At 40.2% G+C, this 22,876-nt stretch overlaps 1 protein-coding gene and 1 long non-coding RNA gene across 3 annotated transcripts in view; both read right to left on the bottom strand.

Moving 5' to 3' along the window:
• Positions 1 to 9,747: 9,747 nt before the first annotated feature.
• On the bottom strand, positions 9,748 to 19,057 carry LOC308041840. Of its 2 annotated transcripts, none has more exons than XR_013922278.1 (3): positions 18,884 to 19,057; positions 16,767 to 16,927; positions 9,748 to 10,155 (listed from the first exon to the last, which is right to left on the bottom strand). It is a non-coding gene; the product is annotated as an uncharacterized lncRNA (long non-coding RNA). The 2 variants fall into 2 exon arrangements; XR_013922279.1 differs by having other exon boundaries at positions 9,748 to 10,143.
• Positions 19,058 to 19,879: 822 nt separating this feature from the next.
• The window catches only part of PLA2R1 (phospholipase A2 receptor 1), a 43,529-nt gene continuing 40,532 nt past the window's right edge, over positions 19,880 to 22,876 (bottom strand). The window contains exon 30 of the mRNA XM_080346580.1: positions 19,880 to 22,767. Within this exon, the coding sequence (XP_080202706.1) occupies positions 22,550 to 22,767 (218 nt within the window). The 3' untranslated portion in view covers positions 19,880 to 22,549. The remainder of the gene's footprint in view (positions 22,768 to 22,876) is intronic.

Genomic DNA, 22,876 nt, shown 5'->3' with positions numbered 1-22,876 from the left:
GGCAGCCTTGCTGTGCTCGCTGACAGTTTTCTGGTGGCTAGCACCTAAAATCGTAATTGTCTGATCCGTTTCTGCCGGGGAAGGTGGAGGAGGGGATGAGATTTGGAGCAGTTGAAATAACTGTTGCTCAGAAAATTACCATGCTGGTTACAGGAAGTTACAGAACCAAAAATAAAAACACAAAGACTGGGAGAATGACTTGGCCTGAAGGAGGAGAAGAGAAAGAAGGAAAATTGACAGAAGTACATAAAACAAAAAAGTCTGCTTATATCTGCGCATTAGGTGATGTGGTGCTGACCTGGAAGAGCTGTATTGATCAAACCCCAGCTGTGCAAGAAAGTGCTTGCAAAGTCACAACGACAACAACAAATTGGCTAGGAAAATCAATTGTGATTAGACTTGAAGGAGCAGCCATTCAGGGAAATAAATACTAGATTTTCATAGATGGGAAGCCCAGCATGCAGTCTGTTTTATGTGTTTCAAATGTGCCCATGATGTAGGATTCTGGACGCCAGGAAGACAGGAGTTGAGGGTGTGCTAGGCTGGGAATTGAGCAGAAAGACAGTGAACACAACCAGGCATCTGTAAGTGTGCAAATGTTCTCTCCTGCTGGAAACTGCAGAACAAGACCTGGATGCCAAGGCAGGAGCTACTTGAAAAGTCAGAAATCAGATTCAGACAGAGAGTGGTCCATAGCTACAGCAAAAGCGGAACTGTGCTACAAGAGTTTGTTTTCTGGAAGAGCAAAGATTTAAAGTCTCCATGCAGAGTGGGAGGCAGAAATTCCCCACTGGTGAGTCTGATACAAAAGCAAGCTATTGAAACCAAAATTAAATATGTGGTGGGATGGTGTGTCGTATGTCTGTTTTTAAATAAAACAAAAAGACAAGAAGCAGTAGGTGTGAACCCTGCATCCCTGTGAACCTTTCCGAATGTGTGCTATTTCTTATGTAATAACTGACTGTCCTAGTTTTGGTATAAAGACTAGTAAAGCATTTAACTTTGCAACTATTAGCTTGCAGTGCATATTTACTGAACATACACCAGCAACTCCGAAATTAACACCATCCTATTTACCAAACATGTACCAGCAAATATGTATATTAATAGGGGGGAGGTTCTCTTAAGCTATCTTAATGTACATCGTAACATATGCTCTCCAATATGCACTTCCACTTTGAGGTCCTTTTTCATTTATCTGTTTATAAAATACCGTACCAGATAACACAGGATAAGACCCTGATCCTGACAAAGAAATTAAAGGATGCCAAAGAATAGGAAAGATTGCTGCCATTTGCACAGGTGCTTCTTGGCTTCAGTTTTGCATGCACACGCATGCCCTACACTTAAACTCTGTCATACATTAATGTAAGAGGAGATACACAATGTATAGCCCTTGTGAGCCCACCAAAATACATCTCTTTCCTCCAGCCAAGCAACAGACAGATAAGAGTATATAGACTCACACCTGTACAACTGTTTGGTTAAAGTGCTTTACACACAAAACAAGAAGCCAGTGTTCTGATGACAGAAGTTTAAAAAATAGGAAGTTATTGAAAATCGCATATAAACAGTAGTCTTACTGTTTTTCTTATCAAAAGCCTTTTTTAAAAAAGCCCGAACACAAATACTTTTATTTTGGTTTGTGGTTTCTTTTTTCTTTTTGGCTTCTACTAAGGCAAAATAAGTTGCAGTACAATGTTTTGTGGTCTGTGGAAATGATCAATTAAAAGCTAATATGCAAAATGTGGTTTTTAACCCTTTAGTGGGTTTGCACAGTGTCTGTGTGGCTAACCAAATTTTGTGCATTCTGGTGCTATGCACTCCCCCACTAAGGCAGAAGTCTGTCAGTCAACTCGGCAGCCTGTGCACGACAAAACCCCCTGTGACAACACTGATCTCTGCAGGACCACATACAGGCCAGTGTGTCAGGAATCAGAAGGATCTGGGCACTGGAAAACATCCTTTGATATCTCATATCCCAAGCACTCAACCAGAAATCGACAAAACCCACCCAGAAAAGCCAGCCCCCATGTCCATTACAAGACCACCAGTTGCCACCAGTAACTTCCAGGCAGCCATCTCCTCACCTAAGTGAAGTCAACACGCTTCTATTCCCCAAAAAGGCTGGTGCACATCAACATTTATACAACTGGTGTCTGTTTCTGGTATTAGTTCTGCTACATGCAGTTGGAAAGAAGAACTTGGAAAGTCACCTCTTTCCTCTCCCCCCATAGTACAGCATATTTCTCATCTCCAAAAAGGTTCCCACATGTCTTTGTAATGGAGCTAGATTTCAAAAGCAATATCGCAAACAACCTTTTCTTAGCTGAATTTTCTGATCCTATGACCTAAGCAATCTCTCACGTGGAAGATTCTTGGCGTCCTCTTGTCATTCATGTTTTAATCATGCCAGATATAAAAGAGAAGGATTAAAAATATTTCCTTGAGGTAGATGGCTGTAAAGGGAGCAATAACAAACCAACCAGTATTTTGGAAAGAACAGTGCAGGAAAAATCAAAATAAGTGTATGTCTTATGATAACCTAAGGAAATCTAATATAATTTTCTGTTTTCTGAAAAAGTGGGTTTGTACCAAAACTTATAAAAATTATAACAGTGCCAAAGTGTACTTCTTAAATTATTTATCAATGAGGCTTCTGCATTTAATGTGAGCTGTGCAGCAGCATTACTCACAGCATAATCAATGAATAATTTCTGTACTGCAAATCACAAACATTATCACATCCCCATGAATACCTACAGCTCATTGCAAAGCAGCACTAATAGCCAAACAAACTTCAAATATGCCTACAGAGATAACCAAATACAGAATTTCAGATACAGGAGGGACCCAACCACAGAGCTGAAAGTAATGCAGCCTTTTCTCTTGTTTTCAAGCAAATGACTTTGCCTTTCCAGTCATAAAAGCCTTTCAAGGTGCCAACATCATGACTAAGAGCCTTGTATTTCTAGCAGGAGTCTTTCTTGCTCATCAGCAGATAATTTCTCCACTTTTATGCCCATATGTTTATAACAATAGCACTACCTGCAGAAAGTGTCAACACCTGTCTATCTATAAATCTCCACCCTCTCTCTCTTCTGTTCACCACATGAAACGGATACTTGCATGAGCAACCTTCCTGCCTCTTTTACAATCAATACATTGTAATCCAGTTTTTCTGGCTAGATTGAGTGCATCCACATGACACTGATCACAAAGGGAATGCTGGACAAGGATTTTCTACCTCCAGCATCTCTCAGGAGTGGGAAGAGGCTCTGGAGATGGTAATTTCCACTCTTCTCTGTTCCCGCCAGCAGTGACTTTGAAACTGTGACATCTGAACAGGGAACACTAGTTGCTTATTACTTTTTCCACCTTGCAACACTCGTTCTTGCAATACCCAGGCCCTTACAGAAATAAAAAACCCAAACCAAACCAAACAAACAAACCCCACCAAATAAATGCAAGCTTACAAGAGTTGCAGGAGCAGAGTTATTTCCTGAGGCAGAGGACTTTCTCTAAGTCATTGTGCCTGCAAAGCAGCCATCAGACAAAGATTTCAATCCTGCCTAGAGTCTGCTGCTAAGTTTAATATTAGAACATGGCTCTGGTTTGAATACAGTGTCTGCTAACTATTTAAAATATCATGGACACGTTTGAAGATTAGTTTAGCATAAGAGAAAACTGGATAATTTTGTGGCTAAAAGTGATATGATTCTGTTTTTTGACATATACACGTTTGGTTTGATTGAGTTAATCCCATACATGGCCATGAAAACAAAAATCACTAGAATTCGAAGGGGATGTGACAAGCATTCAACAACTTATTTGGATACAGAGAGGTGGTGCCTAGAGGGGTATTTAAGCAATAACTCTGATTTGTTTTTGCATTAACTCCACCTGGATGGTCTTTTCTTCATGGACTCTCACTCTATTTGGTGGCTTGCTTTTTTAACTGGATGTTGAGGACTTAATTATTTTTAAACATTAAAGAGTATTTGGCTTTTAGCAAAAAGGGAAGACAAAGGAAAATAGCTTTCCTCTGTTGTGGCTTTAGATTTCCTGTTTCAGTGGCAGCAGCCTAACCTTTTGAAACCATTGAAACCACATTATGAAACCATTGTATTGCACAGTAAACTGAAGATGAAATCACACACTCTGCTGAATTTTTATGTAGTTCTGACATCTCTTTAACAATCTCTATATGAATCTTTGGCATGAGTTACAAGGTTTTGAGTTTTTTGTTACATTTGAAGGTTTTATTATTGTTAGGGATTCTTATATTTGACACTCTGGAAGTGTCATCATTTATAAGAAATAGGCTGTATGTTATAACATTTTAGAGCCTGTTCTGTTTCTCCCACTACACAGAAACATGGTAGGTAACTTCCAGAAATAATAAAAGGAATTACAAACCTTTAGTCTAATAGCAACCTCTTTATTACTCAAATGTGATGGCGCCAACTGGTGCAGCGCTGCCGCCAGGTCTGTCCTGCTGTGTATTCAAGTTCAGATTTGACAAGGCCTACTGAAATACCAGAAATGGGTCTGAGAAATAAGACAAAGAAAGGAGTGTGGACACATGTACTTGGCATCTTTGTTTGTTGATAGCAGGGAATGTCTTTCTCTGTGTGTTTGTTTGGCTTTGTCCTCCTGCTGGGATCTCTGTGTGCTCCTGGAACAACAACAAAATAATACAAATTGTGCTTTAACATTCAGAGACCTGCTTAAAAATCTTAAGGTAAGTGGTAAATTATACTCTTTTGTGGCACTTTAAGAAAAGGTTTCTGACACCTGTACTGAGCAATTTTAATGGAAATGGTGCCTTGGTGTAGTAGTTCTGCTGAGAGTGTTAGTATGCTCAGTCTCCTCAAAAGCTCTTTTCCATTGTTACTGTGCTGGTGTAGGATTAATACTCAAATTATGCTTGTGGGAGCTTGCAACTCAGATGATATTTCATGCCACATTACATTTGTTGCAAAAAATGTAGTTTGAAAAGAACATCATTTATAATTTGGGAAATGTTTTCAAGCAAATAAAAATTAATTCAGGTGGAAGAGCTTTTAAATCTAAACAAAAAAAACCCCTTTTTTTCTTCTTTAAACATGCAAAGCAGAACAGTTCCCTAAAAGTGCTGGGGAAAAGCCTGTGGTTTTGAGTCTCACATGATGTTCTGGAGGCAAAATTCAATTTGTTGGAAGGAAGATGAAGGAAAGAACCTCTACAATGGCACTCTCCAAAATGTTCCCACTGCCTAATGTGTGATCAGAAAGAGACAAAATTTCGGTGTGGAGCTGAGAGGATGGTGTAAAGAGCAAAATTTCAGATTGATCTGCACTTGGGAGCACTTATGAGATAAAAAGAGCCTGTTTGGAAAGGGTGGACTCATTGCGGGCATTTAAGGTTGTGATTGATTAAGCTATAAATTGAAGAGCAGCAGGCGTGGGGAACACAGTTCAGTATGCCACCAGCAAAGACTTAGAAATTGAGCCTTTTTGAGTGCACGAAAGGCCAGAGAACAGAAATAAGGAATGGAAAACAGAGTGCCTCTCAAAACGGGAGATGAAGAAAGAAACAAACACTGCAACAACACGTACTTTTACACAAATGCTAAAAACCCAGTGAATAGATAGAGGGAAATCAAATGCTTAGTCTTATGTGAAGACAACGACATGATAGACACGTGTAGGACATCCTAGTACCAGAACATAAATATACAGAGAAGAGTCACCTCTGCTGGTGATGGAGTATTCAAATTTATTAGTAAGATCTTTTTGTCCAATCAAATGAACAAAGTAAGGACCTAGCAGGTGACACAGAATCCACATGGACTGAAATCTCAGCTTTAAGCATATGGGGTACTCAGTCTGCAGACTATGTACCTGACCAGAAGACAGAGAGGGTGGGCTGACAGAGATCAGATGGGCAAAGATGGAGGGAAATATCACTGAAACTGTGCTTCAGGTAACCCCTGTGTTGTCCGGACATTGCAGCACTGGAATATAACACAGACTACATAAGACTCCATTGATGCTACTTCACAGAGCGGCTAGACAGGGAAGCCACACAAGAGGTGCAGCCGTTCATTTGGTCCTCATTAATGTGCCAGATCTTGTCCTACATCTTGAGTTCACAGTTGCTGTTCCTGTATTTATATTCAAAATTCCCATGGGCTTGACAAAGGCCAAGCATGCACAGCTGTTATACCCAGCTTCAAAGGGACAGAGACATAGCAGTGATAAAGCTTGTGAAGAGGAAACAAAAAGGAGCAGCTAGGAACAGTAAATTCTTACAGGTGGAGCTGAATTTCCTGAAGGATGCACAGCACAACATCATTGTACACCATCTACTAAAGTCCTGAGAACTACCCCATCTCCCTGAAAATAAGCCTTAGCCTGAAAATAAGCCCTAGCATGATTTTTCAGGATTTTTGAGGATGCTCGAAATATAAGCTGTACTCCAAAAATAAGCCCTTTTTACAATTAATAAGAATTGTAAAGTTAAGTAGCACTTAAATTTAAGTAGTGTCCAGGCAGCTGTACATGTAAAAAAGTAATAAGTTTTGCAGCAAAAATTAATATAAGACCCTGTCTTATTTTCAGGGAAACAAGGTAGTAAAAGGAAGTGGGCACAGATAATCTCACCACAGGGAGGTTATTAGAAACAAGAAGTTGAACTCATCTCCAAATGAAAAAAAACAGAAAGAATTGTAAAGTGACATACTAAAGGAAAAACAGTGAAAGAACAATTTAAAAGTGTGAGCAGCAGCTAGCAAAAGGAATCCAAGCTAATATTAAATCTGTCTTTAGACATATCAAGACCAAGAATCCCATCGGACTCTGACAGATCAAATTAAAACTGCAAAGTAAAAAGAGGACAGGCCAAAACATTCGCAGAGAAGCTAAATGATGTATTTGTATGTGTTCACTGGAATAAGCAGATGATTTCCATATTTAGAAAGTCTGTAATCCAAAATATGCAGAGTATCAAATCCCCAGGACTGCCTAAGGGAGTGCAGATAAGAAATAGCAGGTCTGTTAATGGACCTACCTTTCTCTTCAAGCTTCCTCTGCCTGGAGACTGGAGAGTGGCAATGTGACACCAATCTCTAAAAAAGATTCCAGGAGGAAAATGAGGGGACAGGATGGACAACACTAAATGCTGACAAGCTTAACATCAGTGCCAGGCAAAGCAGCAGGAACTGTGATAAAGGATAGAATTAGTGTGCACCTGGATAAATAAGATCTTTTTGGGCAGTGCCAACACATCATCTCTAAGCATAGTAACTACCATCTAGGCCTCTAGAGTGTTTTGGTGAGGTCAGCAAGCATGTGGACAACAGTGATCTGGCTGATATGATCCACCAGTAATTTCTTGAACTGAATGAAAGCTCCTACTTGGTGAAAAAATCAGCAGGCACTCCGAAATGGAACTTGCTGTTCACATTTTCTATTGATTTGAGGACATTTTATTATAAATAAATTATTTGTACCTTACTCTTTTTGTTTCTGAGAGTGAGACTGAAATAGCTTTTGTTATTACCCACAGCTTACATGACGCTGGGACTTGAACAAGAACTACCTGTCTGTGACTCAACACTCACATAACTTGAGATAATGTTTGTGGGTGGACAGCGCATACAAATGAGCTGATAGAACTTTTCTCTGTGCTTGACACCATGGGTAAATCAGGGAGAGACTATGAGAGCATTGCTATCAGCTTTTCATCACTGCACAAGTACAGATGGTGAGCTGGTTTCAAGCGCTTGACGCATAATATATGAGGGGAAATGTGGTAGATGAAGACAGGACAGAACAGCACAGATCCCTTATGACTCAGATCTGCAGTGCTCTGCACATGCACTAAACATTTACAAGCTTATAGGCAAAACTTCAGAGTATAATAGATTTTAAGGTAAAAAGCCTAATTATTCACTATTTGATCACTACAGACATCACCTCTATGTATGATGAACTCCCATTGTGGAGACTGTAAGTTGTGTCCAAGCTGAACCTGTTCCTGGCTTTGATTTCAAAGCCCAATTTTTACAGTTCCCCCCCTCGCCCACCCAAACTTTCCATACATTTCAGAACCTACTCTACTTCCTGTGCTGAAGGTGACAAGGAATAACTCTGCTTTTATGGTATCTTACAGAAGACTGACTAACAACACTGTGTGAGTACCTCTAGTTAGATTTTTAATGGAAAAAAAGAAAAATGATCATAATACTATATATTCACTAAAATAAATATACAGTCCTATTACCGCTTTTTGATTTGTATACATATCTTCATTCTCAATATATTTAAATAAATTGTAAAACGCTAAAAAAATTGAGAATGAACAAAGGTTTGTGGTAGTGAAGAGAATGCAACTGCATGTAGAGTTCTAATTATCAATCTACTTAATTTGTGCTTATTTAAATAGTCCTGTTTCTTTAAGGAGTGCATCTACTTTATTTATTTATTTGGTTTTGGCCATAATGTACCTATAGTAGTAAAACATGAATTGGTACATGTGTTCTGTTAAACAGCAGCACTTAACTCTATGAAGTTCATAAATTTCTTAAGGTTTGTGTTTATTTCTCAGTGCTGAAACAGTTTGGCCATGCAAAATGACTAGCACATCTCCCTGCTTAGAGGAGGGTCAGCTAGAGCAGGTTGTCCAGGGCTATGTCCAGTTTAATTTTGAATATTTCCACAGATGGAGACTCCACAACCTCTCTGGGCAATCTGCTCCAGTGTTTGACCACTACTACATTAAAAAAATAAAAAACACCAGTTTCTTCTTTTTAAAAAGGATTCCCTATATGTCAGTTTGTGCCTATTGCCTCTTGTGCCTTCACTGAATGCCACTGAGAGAGTCTGGCTCCATCCTCTTTACTCTCCCCAATATGAGGTATTTAAATACATTGATAAGATCTCCCTGAGCCACTCTCAGCCACTCCTCAGTCAGTCCCTTAATCATCTTGTGGCTCTTTGGTGGATTCAGTCCAGTAAATCCACATCTTCCCTGTACTGGGGTGTCCAGAATTGGATCCAGCACTACAGAAGTGTCTTGCCAGTGTTGAGTAGAGGGAAATGATCACCCACCTTTAGCTGCCAGCAACACTCCTCCTAATGCAGTCCAAGATACTCTTGGCCACCTTTGACAGAAGGGCACATTGCTGGCTCATGCTGAAGGTGGTGTTCACCGACATTCCCAGGTCCTTTTCTGTAAAGCTACTTCCCAGCCAGCTGGTCCCCAGGTTCTATTAATGCATAGGGGCATTACTCTCCAGGTGCAGGATTTGGCATTTTGCTTTGTGGAACTTCATGTGATTCCCCTTGGCTGATTCTCCAGCTTGTTGAGATCCCTCTGAATGGCAGTATACCATCTGGTGTATCAGCCACTCCTCTCTGTCTTCAGCTCTCTGCATACTTGCTGCAGGTGCACTCTGTCCTGTCATCCAAGATCATCAATGAAGATGTTAAACAGTATCGGACCCATTATTGACCCCAGGAGTACACCATTTGTGATTGGCCTTCAGCTGGACTCTGTGCCACTGATTATAATCTTTTGAGTCTGGCATTTCAGCCAATTTTCAATCCACTTCACTGTGTACTTGTTTACTCAGCAATTTGTTAATGAAGATACTATGACAGCCAGTGATGAAAGCCTTGCTAAAGTTAAGATGATTAACATCTTCATCTCTCTCCTCAGCCACTAAGCTGGTAATTTAGTCACAGAAGGCTATCAGGTTGGTCAAGTACAGTTTTCCCTTCGTAAGTTCATACTGATGACATAAATTATCTTCATGTCCTTAATATATTTGGAGTTGGTTTCCAGAATTATGTGCTCCATCACCTTCCCAGGTATTGAGATAAGGCTGGATGGCCTGCAGTTCCCCAGTTCCTCCTTTTTCATCTTGAAGCTAGGCATGATACTTGCTTTCTTCCAGTCCTCCACTGATCACTGTGACCTTTCAAAGACACTTTAGTCTGCCCTCACAATGGCATCTCCCTCAGCACTTGTGAATGCAGTTCACTGGGTCCTGTGTATTTGTTTATGTCCACTTTGTCAAAATGTTCTGATCTTCTCTACTGCAGGTAAGTCTTCATTGCTCCAGATGCTCCCACTTGTCTTGAGGTCTTGGCATTCCTGAAAGCAAATCTTACCAGTATAGAAAGAGGTGAAGAAGGCATTGAGTACCTCTGCTTTTTCCATGTACTTTGTTACCACCACCCCACTCAGCGGCAGGCCCACATTTTCCCTAGTCTTCCTTTTGCTGCTGATACACCTGCAGAAGTCCTGACAGCGCAGAGCTATTCAGCTTTATCACTTTTCTCTAAACTGGACTGGTCCACTAGGAAAGTTCCCAGACAAAGAGAAGATGCTGCTGTCCCCTTTTTAACAAAACATGGACAGTTTGGTCATCTTTGCTATGCCAGACTCAAAGGCAATCCCGTTTTCTAAGAGGAATCTGCACTCGCATTGATCCAGGTGAATTCAGCAACCACCAGGCTAAAGCAAGTTCTCAGCATCTCCTGTTGGAGCTGATGTCCTTTATTCAAAGTACTGAAATATTTATTACAGCACAAAGTGGAATTTAGGTCTCCCTATTCTCTTTCCCCACAAATGAGTACTGTTACTACTGGAGCACAATCTCACTCGTATTCTCATTGTGACCAGCTGAATGTTTACTTATTGGTATAAAGTCCAATGGTTAGACTATGCTCCCCTCCTATGCTCCTAGCCCTGGACTGGACAACCTGAAGTCTTCAGAAAGACAAAGTGCTAAACTATATGGATTTTAACTAATGCAGTCACAGACATTGAATGCAATTGTAATCCTACCTTAAAAATAGAATGATCCAACCACTAATTTCAGAAGCGAATCTTTACAGCAACAATAACCATATTTGTAAAACCTAGCATTTATCTTTAACCTTTACTCCCACACACTCTCATAGCCACGAGCCCTGCCAGACAGGACATGACAGACACGGCAAAGTGGGAACAAGCAGAAGGGAAGCCAAGAGTCTTGACTTTAAAAGCACAAGTTAGTGGAGACTCCAAGTCAGAGTATATTTTATTCATCTAACAAAACATGTTAAAATACAAGCATTGGACATAAAAAGAAAGCATGAGCAAACACAAACCTAGTGCTAGCGATCACTTTAAACAGAAGGTGCCTTGAATTACTTTATTGTTAAAAACTGTACCATGGATTTTGAAAGGATTGTTAATGCTGTAATATAATGGCATAACAACACTGTAATAAAACAGGTTTTGGATGGTAATCTCATATTTTTAACCCAGTACATAACTGAAAATAAGAGTTGGTTTATCCATTTCATTACATTGATATTTAGCTCCTTCCTGTTAGTGCTATTAGCTTGAACTGAGACCAAAACTTAGTTCAAGTTTAGTCAGAAAAAAATAACTTTGGAAATTAAATTTTACCACCAATTTTCTGACAAAACATGTGTCTGTCTGGCATCAGAAGCAGTCTGGAAATGGTAATGGAATGAGGTACTTCACACTGTTCCTGGAAAGGGGTTTCCCCTTAGTAACAAGGTATTGTTTTTGCAACTTGCATGGTACTTGGCGATCATTCTCCCTAGAAGACCGCCAAATATAATTTTTTTCCCCTCATTTTATATGTGGTATACTGAAAGCAAAGAGCACATGAGTTGGCCAAGATGACTTAGTGATAGTAGTGAAGCCAGCAAACAGAGCCTGGACCTGCCTAGCTCCCAGCATCAGGTAAATCCTTTTGCCTGTACCTGCCACCAAACAGCAGAACAGCAAAATGCATGGCTTTTCTTCTCTCTTTATTTCTCCATTTCAGAAGAAATCTAGGCAAAGACTGGTTGACCCATGACACAGTCACTGACCATTGCTTTGATGTCATTTGGCTACTTGTTTGCTAATAGTATTGGAACTGCCTAAGCAAAGACACAGCGATGTATGCCCATGCATGTTCAATATTCCACCTGCTAGATTTGTTTGCTTGGTGGGGGAAGGAGGGTGTTTATTTGTGGGGCTATTTTGGTTTGGTTTTGGTGGTGTGGTTTGTTTTTTTGTTGTTGTTTGTTTGCTTGGGGTTTTTGTTTGTTAGTTTGTGGTTTTGTTTGGTTTTGGTTGGTTGGTTGGTTGGTTTGGTTTGTTGATTGGTTGTTTGGGTTTGTTTTTTCCCGCAGTGGCAGGATCAGAGCATTAGGACGCACAATGTAAGGCATCTCATACAACTGGCATTTTACCAGCAGGAGTCAGAGTTGAGTCCCTTTTGCATTAATTACTATAAAAATGTGTGGATTTTTCTGATCTGATCTTTAAGTGTATAGTAACACAGTAAGATTCTCATTTGTGGTCATTCTTGGATGCATGAGCTTAATGCTGTCTGTCAAAAATACTGTACGTGTTCGCTATATATAACTTCTTGCAATTTAAATCAGTCCTGGGAGGGACAGAGGACTGTTGCAATATTCTAGAAATGACACACTTATAATTAATCCAGTTTGTCATTTGCAATGGCTGTCAGTACACACAGACACAAGTTACAGCAATGCAGCTAAAGAGAGTTGCAAATAATCAGAGATTGAACAAGTTCAGAAGGTACTTTGCTAGCTACTCTACTGCCTACAGGATAGTACTTTAGCTAAGCTGGTAATACAACCTACAGCATTAAAAACAAGTAAAAAAAATGCACATCTCTGGTACTAAATTAATTGTCAAGCAATTCAGCTTTAAAAAGCTTGCCTAACAAAAATAAGATTTTTCTCTAACAATCTGACACCTAAAATGACTACATACTGAATTACGAGGAACAAAACAAAATTCAGTTTAGCATCCCACATGATCTATTTGTTTTAAACAATAACACATTCTGCTACATCTGTTTTGGCACTTACTTGCTAACAGCAGATGTCTCTGTGCTGCAACCAACATATCAAGCAGGAAAAGAGCTCCAATATTAAGCAAATGCTGAAAGCTGTTCCTAAATTTATTTTCCTCCCTCATCTTTTTTGTTGTTGTTGTTTTGTTTTTCTGTTTCCATTTCATACTATAATTATAGCTAAGACTTACCGCAAATTAAACACTGAACTTCACTGCACTGGAATTTGGTATAGTGCCCATATCTAACTCTTGCTTTCTTCTACCCCTAAAATACCTGAAATAGTGGAAAAGTACCTGCACGTAGTGTATAGCCACCTTTCTGGCCAAGTTGTAGAGGAACAAGTAGAGCATCCAGGCAGAGTGAGATGTAAATATGTCGCAGCAGAGCCTACTGTCCAAAGACTATTATGCCTTTTTTGTTGTTGTTATTTATATTTTTAAATTAGGTATATGAATATTTATCACAGTAGCTTTAGAATAATATTGTCCAAGGCACAGTATGCAGTTTGATGCTCCTCTCCTCTTTACAGCTTTGAAGATCCCCTTTTCCTTATTACAAAGTGGTCAAGGGGCTGACAATAATCTTTCCTCCCGTCTTGTGATTTCTGTTGCAATAAATAAATAACTTCTCTTCATTCCCTAAAGTCATTCCTTACTGTTAGACTTATTTCAGCCTCAGGACTCAGCATACTACAGGGAGAAAATTAGTCTAAGACTGAATTCTTACCTATCTTGAGGAATTCAGTCATATAACACAAACTGTCTCCTCTCTTTCTGCTAAAAATACAAGCCACAGTGTACTTCTTTTCAAAAGAGATCTACATTATTTTGATATTTTCCCAGAATGCTTTGTATGCACTTTTCCAATTAAATCTCTTCCCTAGAGGGTTAATAATTAGCAAACTGACTTCTCCAGCTGGTTTTGTTCAAAGTGCCGTCATCCTCCTGAATTCAGTCAACATCTATCAGAAACAAAGACGTCAAACAAAACATATTAGGCTTCAGTATTCTCTTGTGAAGTTTTGGCCTCCAGCCAGAAAATTTTGTTATTTTCTATGTAAGCTTTATTTTTCTTTCCCTGACCAGCAGTTAGTATGGATCAAAAGAACCACTGCTTTAAAATGCAGTCATAAAAATAATAAACACTAGCACTGACCTAGCACGTGCACCTTAGGTTAAGCCTTGCATCTATTTTGGGTGCCTTTGTATTTGGTAAAATGGTTCAGTGTGGGCTTTCTGGGGATGCAGCTTTTTTCGGCATGCCATGAATGTTCCTCTGTCTCCAGAGAGGGACGGAAAACCTCGTAGCTGTGTCAGGGCTCTGGAGAGCTGCCCTTGCCTCTCAGGTTCTGTAAGAAGACACAAGGGTCTCTTTGGGGCTAAGATGGCTACAGCTTAAGGATAAGGTCTACAGAAAAGAGCATCCCTGCGGGAAGGAGACTGCTAGAACAACAAATTCCTGAGGAAACTGAGGAATCTCCTTGTGCAGATCCTGCAGAAAAAGTCCAGGTACTGTGTGATTTGCTCTATTTCTGGAAATGCCATTTCCAGAAACTTTGAAGAATGGCCATGTCAGAATTTTCTTCTTTTCAGTGGTGTTATCCAAATGCATTAATTACATTCAATTTTAAAAAGGAAACGTTTAGTGATTTTTATAATCCTGGTAGAACTGAGCTCAACCATTCCTGCCATTTCTCACAGCTTATGGCTTTGCTTTGGGCATCTTGGGCTTTACAGTCTATCCAGTGACTCTTAATCCAGATTTGGCCACAGACACACTCCAGCAGACCACATGGAGCTGGGAACAGATATGAGTAATTCTGCCAAAAGCTGCCCTGTAAGCCAGTTGTATCTCAGTGCTTTGAACTTGGCAGTTGCTCTGCAGGAAGTTGCTCTTTCCACTAATGTGTTGCAAGAGAGGAAGATGAAAGAGCCTGAGAAATTGCTGTCTCCTGTGCTGGAGTGATGGCTGCTGCCTCCTCCAGCAGGACTGGGGTCCCCACCTGGGATCCAGCTCCAGACTCTCTTAGGCAACCGGACCACTCAAAGGTACATCACAGAGATATCTCCAAAGTACAAACCAAATAAAGGGATCATGAGGAATCCCATCCCCTGGGTCTGTGACTTCTCTGGAGGAGAACATGAACAAAAAAAAAGATAGTAAAAGAAATGAGAGCAAAAAACTCCAGATGATTCTTTTGCTCTCGTATCCTTTTATTTTTGTGCTCTTCAGGTAGCGATTCTGGGCCTTCACTTGATTAGGCCATTCATTTCCTTTACCCTGGATGTGGGCTTAGGTGCCCAGGGTACGTTGGGTGCCTGTGTCCCACTGGCTGCTGTAGTAGATTAATTGCATGATTCAGCTTTACTCATTCCAGAACTGGCTCTTTCTATCCTGAGGCAGACCATAAATTTAACCAAAGGTGTTTCCCATATCCCAGTTGTATGGAGTTTTTGTCCACAGAGATACTAAATTCCAGCTGTTGAACACTTGCATGAGGCAGAAAGCTGGGGCTAGAAGGATAATGCATCAGCAGTCACACAAACACATATACACGAATATTTTCAGGTCAGGCTTTCTCATCTTTACCCAGGCTGTGCTGAAAGGGCCATTGAGCAGTGTTGTGAATCTATTCCCCAGCAGTGGCAGTAGATTGATTTGTTTATTTCTAAATCACGGTTATCAAATTTAATAGCACACACCGCTACCAAAAAGAGACTCTACTACTTATGCCGGCTGCTCTTCAGCCCAGCTAGTCCCATGGTTATCTATCCCTTATTTCCTGCTGTAGTTTCAGTCAGTTACTTCTTATTCTAGTCTTCCCAACTAGTTGGAACAAACAATCCCTGTTCTCTTCGTACTTCTGCCTTCACCAGTGATCAGCTCCTTCTGTCATCTTTCCTTCCATGAGAGCTTGCTTTGTGCTACATCAGAGCAAGCAGACAAGCAACCTGTAAGAGCAGCTGAGACTCACCCAACTTCTACTTTACATTCTTTCAATCAGGCAAGAATGAAGCAAATTTATATGTAAATAGCAATCTTTAAAATCCAAATCATCAACACACACTAGATTCAGGGGAGGGTGGGTGGTCAAGGACAAGACGGAGAAAGGAGCCCACATTGGCTTTCCTTCCTTCTTCCATAACTCAATTGCCCCGGAACACCCAGACACGTGGTGTGTATGCTCCAGAGGTGCCGTGTTCAGGGGACAATGCACTCCAGGAGCCTGCAGTGATAAAACCAACACGTCAGCTGCATTCCTGGGTACGGTGTGCAGGGAAGAGCCACTCTGCTACTTATACTACAACTATTGTAAAGGGTGAAGTAGCTGTTGCTTCTGTAGGTATTTTAATAATCTGTTCTTTCCAGATGGAAAGCCTCCCGGAGCTGTTCTGATGCATTTCCACATATTTAAATGAACAGTATGTTACGTTTTTTATAGCCACAATGTGTCCCATATGTACAACTCCATCTTCAATATTTGCTTTTGAAACAATATTTAAAGTAACTCAGTTTGCCTCTCAACATAATTTTCATCCCACAGGACTAGCAGGACATGATATGCAGCAGCAGAAACATTACCTTCTTACCTTTTCAGATAGAATCCTGATATTCTTGAACATTAAATACCAAAAAATGTAATGTCTAAGTCATGTAAGTATTTAGTAGGTGTCAGATTTCAGATACATAACAGGTAAGCGTGCTAGCATCACGAGAACCTTCCCAAAATAAACTAGTGCAGATAAAGTAGAATTACATGTAGCTAGTGCTAGGACAAATGAAACCTCATATTACTTAGGGTATTCTTTTACTTTACATTGAAAGTTTATGTACTCCAGCTCTTTGGCAATGTTTAATGTTAAGGATTCTGCTCACATACCTGAATTAACTTGGAAGCGTCAAGCTCTGGGATGGAGTCCCAAATGCAGCATCAGTGAAGCCACGCAGCTCAAAGCTGCTGATGAGGTAGAGTTTCTCTTTTATCAGCTCTGTGCAAACTTGCTCTTGGCTTCCAGCAAGGGCTTTCCAGGGGCTTTTCACCTACAATGAACACAAGGTTTATGACAGGAAGAAATGGCAGAGCAGATTTAATCGGGTTATGACTGGGTTCAATATCCCAAGATCATGCTTTAGAATAAATATGCTGAATAAATGGCTTCACAAGAGGAACATACTTGATGGGATAATTTTCAGTTATAACTAAAGAGCTAAAAGGAAAAAAAATACAGACTAAATATACAGCATAAATGCAAAGCTTTTGTTTCTTAAGATGAACGTTCCTCTATAAAAATCTGAAAAGATACAGGCATAGGTTTGTTTTTCCAATGCATGGTCTCAGACATTGACCAAGCTATTGCATTCTACCAGTCAACCCAGTTGCAGTGGTTGCCCTTCAAGCACCCAGTGACTGACACCATCAGCTGCAGGCTGGCTGGCTGGCTCCCTGGAAAGCAGGTTGTTACTTGGGCCTTTATGTGTGTGATTCAGAGACACAGTCTTCCCTGTTTTCCCATGCTAGCATGCAGAGTAACTTTTAGCCCACTACACAAGATTTACCTTGTATCTACATGTTTAGCTGTTGTTCTCACTAAATCTATGTTTTGAAGCATTTATTTCTGAGAATTGCAGTGAAGATTTAGTCTGTAGGCAGAGGTTAACAGCAGAGTAGGATTTGTTACAATAGCAACAAGCTGACAAACAAAAATAAGCATCAGAAATAAGGGAAATGGTAGTAGAAGCATTTTTGCTATGATCTGGCTGCACGCTTTTGGAAACGATTGCAGCTGATAAGCGCTTCAGTGGTTATAGATGACCACAGCGTGCCTCACAAGCACTGCAGCAGGCTGGGTCTAGTACACTGCCTTGGGCAACTGCAGTTCCTTCATCACAGGAGGATCGAGGAAGTCTAGAGGAACTGCAGTATAAAGAAAAAAGATTATAAAAACTAAGAATTTGAAGTGAGTTTTTATTATAAAATGATTATCAATGCCCTTTTTTATATCAAGTTTCTAAGATCAGAGTGAAAATCACTGTCACCCTGCATAAAGACAATGGATATAGAAAGGGATCAGCAACTCTTACACTCTAAGTAACTTGCAGAATAAATTGAGAGAAAGAGAAAATAAATCTGCTTTCAACAGCTCTGTGGAACGATTACTTCTGCAATGGATGTCTAAAATGTCAAGAAATAAAATATTAAAATAAATCCATTTACACTAAAGAGACCTGGCTGAAGCATTTTCAGTGAATTATCTTTCTCTCAAAGGGATCAGAACCAAAACATACCACAAAGATATAGTCACTTATTTATTTAATACTCAAGGAAACCAAGGGGATTTTCTCATCACTCACCAAACAAAAGAAGAATCCACAGATCAACACAAGGATTTGAGTTATCCCATTCTGAGCATTTCAATGCATCCCATTAAAGTTGTTGAGAATGAATACTGTGACTTGTAAAGCCATCTTAACACAGCTTTGTAATTTTGCAGCCATGGCTAAGAACTGACATTGATATTTGCAGTCCTGTGACTTGTGAGTTTTGCTGTTCATTTAATTAAACTTTTAAAGGATGTGGAGCAGATCCCTCTGATTTTTTCTCTTGCATAGCTCATTTTATCAGCTCCGTGTGTACCACTACCATCTACTGGCCAAACCAAGGCTGTGTTTCCAAGCACCAAGATCAACCCTAATTCATACCATCTCGGAACAGTGTAATGCCTGTGAATTTGCTCCCGATGGTTACTTAGACATGAAGGGCTGCATCAGATTGTAAAAGACTGGTACTGGCATGCAGGGTTTTAAAATCAACATTCCACTGTAATACTATTATAGCTCAAGAAGAGGTCTCTTGTGACTCAGCCACAAAAGTGTGTGTGCATATGCAAAGATGGGGAAAGATGGAAAGGAGGAGGTAGAAAGATCCGTGTGCAAGGAATGGCAGCAGTGCCCCCAGGAGCTGGAAAGGGCTTTGCTTAGGAGTTGTCTCCCACTTACAGCCTCGTGCCTCAGCCCTTTGCTGTGCCCCGTCATGCTGCATGTCTCCAGCACACATATGTTCCCACAGCAGACTCCTGTCCAGCTGGGATGTGACAGCTGCATCAGGCATCTCTGTCCCTCAGAGACATGCTGCAAGGACTGCTAAAGGGACCAGGAGGTAGATTTTCTCCTGGAACACAATCTGCAAAAACAAGCACACATACTTTTTTTTTTTTTTTCTAAACCCTAATACCTGCTAGACAAGATTTGTCATATGTTGGTCTGAATATATCTATCCCTGGTGGGGATACCCTTCCATCCCCCAAGCAAAGGAATGGCATGAAAACATCTAACACTTTCAGTGAACACATTTGAAGAAGTTGGCGCAGCAGAGGAAAACCCTACATCCATTTGCCTGCTCAGGCTCTCGTCAGCCCAGTTCTTGAACACAGGAATTACCTCTGTACTACCCTGGAAGTTACTGCTCTGCAGTCCATGTATCTCCACCTCATTTGTGGCAGAAATGAATAGACTCTCATACAACACAGCCTCCACAGTCTAGCAGGAAAATTCCTCCAGCCCATCACTCATCTCTACTGGCCCCAGGGCTACAGCGAACGGGCAGCAGGCTGAGAGAATATCCATGCATCAGTGCCATGCTCCAATCCATCATCCTTACTGATTGTGCTGTGGCTCCTTCCTGCTCCCAGCACCTCCTGTGCACGTCATAGGGCATCCTCATCTGTCCGCCTGGGAAACACTGGGGCCACCATGTGTATGGTGATGTTCTGCAGTGCCCATGTCTAGGTCCAGTCATGTAGCCATAAAGGAGGCTGGTGCAAGCTGTCCCTCTCCTACCAGGACAACTTGCAAAAACTGGGGACTGCTCTTATGAGACACTGAAGTCTAGCAGCTAATTAAAGATGGGGAAAGATTCAAGAAAAATTACAGCACAGGGAATTATTATTCACATTATTATTTAATTTTCCAGTTGAAATAATACAGTGAATCTCACTGCCAATATCATCAAGGTCAGCAGTAAAAACATAGTCACCACATACTTGGATCAGGAACAGTGAAGGAGACCTCTGATTAAGGGAAAACAATTGAAAGCTATGGGTAACAAATTCCAGAGTGAAGACTAGAAAAAAAAAATCAACTGTTACATTCTTGAGTGAATACTACCTGCAATTGTAAAAGTTAAATGGTGAAAGAATTTAAAATAAATATTTAAGGGTCTGTTCCCTATAAACCATTTCAAAATGGGAAGAAAATACTGCTTGAACTATTTTTCCCTTAATGCAAGGTCATCTAAATCAGAGTCAATGTTAAGCAACAATCACTATTTTGAGGTTAGAGTTATTTATTATACCATTACCCTTCAAATACATTTAAATGATTACAACACACATAAAGAAAATGTGATAAAATACCTGTGTCAAGTTTCATGGAAAAAAATAAAATTTCATTAACCACATCAAAATCTGACAAGAGTCTGCATAACCAGTAACAGCATTGTAGCCTCATAAATACATGTCCTCAGAGACAACACAGCTTACTCCCACCTACAAAAAACATCCTGCAAGCTCCTCTGCTTGCTGTACTGTAAGAAGGCAGCATTTACACCCTTGTCAGTGAATGTGATAAGAGGATTTGTTGGTTTAAGTTCCTCCTACTCCATCTTAAATAGATGACATTCTCATGGGAAAGGGTGAGAGAGTCACAGTCTTTTTTCTTGGTGGTAAAGAAGCTATCACAGTTCATACATATAAAAAGCAGATTATCTGCCAATTGTACTCAAAAGTCACAGCCCACAAAATCTAGTAGTGGACTTCATACAAAACAGTCCCATAGAAAAATCTAGAGGACTAAACCAAAACTTCTAAGCCATCGCCGAAGACTAATGCATGGGGTGAAACCATTAGAAAGTCTATTCAGAAAATATATTTATATTTTATATGACAGAAAATGCTCAGATTATGAAGTTGTGATAGCTACACCCATAGAAGTTATGAAAAACATTAAGTTGAAAGTTACATTGGGATCAAAATCATCTGCGGCCTCTCTGAAAACATTTTTGAATGGTTCTGTAAACCAGCAGAGAAATATTCTATGTACAAAATAATTTTCAAAAATAGCCCTATACATAATTACAACAGGAACAGGCAATTTTTGTTTCTAGAATTGGCCATGTGAAATCTAACTAAAGGGCAGTCGTACATTCCTTTGCATGTGCACAAATACTGTGTAAAAACATTTCACTTGGCCTTAGCTGCTTGCTTAATTCTGAGGAATATACCTCCATCTTAGGGCTCTTGCAAAATTGTTAGAATGAGTCATCTTAAAACAAGCAAACCAACAAACCCAACAATAAATGTAGCCTTTTGCAGCAGCTTTTAGAGACTGAACACACAGTAAGTCCACTCTGAAGTAACTTGTCAGACTAACCATTTGTTTTTCCACACTGCAAGAAAAATAATAAAAAAAAAAATCCCTGAAAATCTTCCAGGTATTTTTAGAGACGTGGGTGGAGGACTGGTTAGGGTAGTAGGAGTCCCATGGAGAGTAAGCGTTGCTGTCCTGGGCCACCGTAACTGAGGTAGCACAGAGACCTGAGCTGGGTCCTTCACAACCATCAGCCTGCAGGTCAGCGAAATTTACCTCCTTTGTTAGCACCATAATACAAACACTGGAAGTGAAAAACGACCTTCTGAGGGTCTGCTACGTGGGGTGATAGGACTATAGCACCCTTTGGGAAGAGCTCTTGTCCTTGGCTTTTGAGTGCAGGGTGTCAGAAAAGCATACGTGAATACTGCTTGCAGAAATGCTCTAAGTGAACAGTAAAGCAATTTATCACCGTAACTTCAGCAAGATTTATAACAAGTTTTTTTTCTTCAAATGAATATTGCCCAAAAGTCTTTAAAAGAGGTTGATAGGATTCCATTTCTGAAATAACTTAGGTGAGACTTCACATGGTTAAATCTTTAACAGGACGCTGGATGCATCTCAGATGAATATATTAACTTCAGGATGACAAAGCCCACGTGACATTCTATCTCTAGACTAATTTATTTTACAACATAAACTAGGCATCATGGGCCAAACTACCAAAGCTCTGGCACTCCTAAGTCAAAAGTGACTTTATCTCTTTTCAAGGTTGGAAATCCAGCTGGCAAGAATCCACTGTCTGAAAAATAACTGTTCATTTTGCAAAAGGAATCAAAAAAAAAAAATCTACCTCATAATCCTTGGAATACATTTCAGAGTTCCTAAATTCAAGGCTACATTTTAATGCTGGCTCATGAGCAGATTTTGCAATGTATAAAAACAAAACACAAAAGCACAAATGTTCCTGGAGAAAAAATCTGCATGAAAATTTCTGCTGCTCTGGGGCCTTGGACATGACTGCTCCCTGTGAGCAGTTGAAGGTTTATGGTGTGGGAGTATGTTCAGTTCCTGGCTTGTCCCAAAGGAGCCAATTTCTCCATGGTTCTGCTTTGCATTCCCATCTCATCCTGCACAGAGAAAAAGTCCTCCAAGGCAGGGAGCCCCTATGGCATTCATACCCATGGCTGCGAGGGTTCCTCTGGATATGGGTACCCCAGATGACTGCCAAGAAGGAGAAACTACTGTAGGTTGTGGAGTTTCACATGGAAGATGTGGCCACTTGCTATTTCAGATCAATTAATTGTTGTCACTTCTCTCAAAATCAGAAATGAGGATGCTTTCTTCCAAAGCAGGACCATCAGAGTTAATCTGTGGTAAATAGGCATTTCTGACCCATAGTATCCTGTGGAAGAGTTGGTTATTCTGTTTGTACAGACACCACAGAAAAAGGGAAATGGCAGCCAGCATCACCAATGTCACGAGAACTGCCAGAGCTACAAGCCCTCGGTATGATGCTGAAAGGGAAGGACAGAAATTGTTATTAAGCAAATATAGCTATAATTATATATAACTCTAAATATAAATATATACATGTTTTATGGAAAACATATTATTACTACTTAT

This window comes from Nesoenas mayeri (genome assembly GCF_963082525.1).
Source record: "Nesoenas mayeri genome assembly, chromosome: 6".
Classification (NCBI taxonomy): domain Eukaryota; kingdom Metazoa; phylum Chordata; class Aves; order Columbiformes; family Columbidae; genus Nesoenas; species Nesoenas mayeri.
This window is presented reverse-complemented; position numbering and strand designations above follow the sequence as displayed.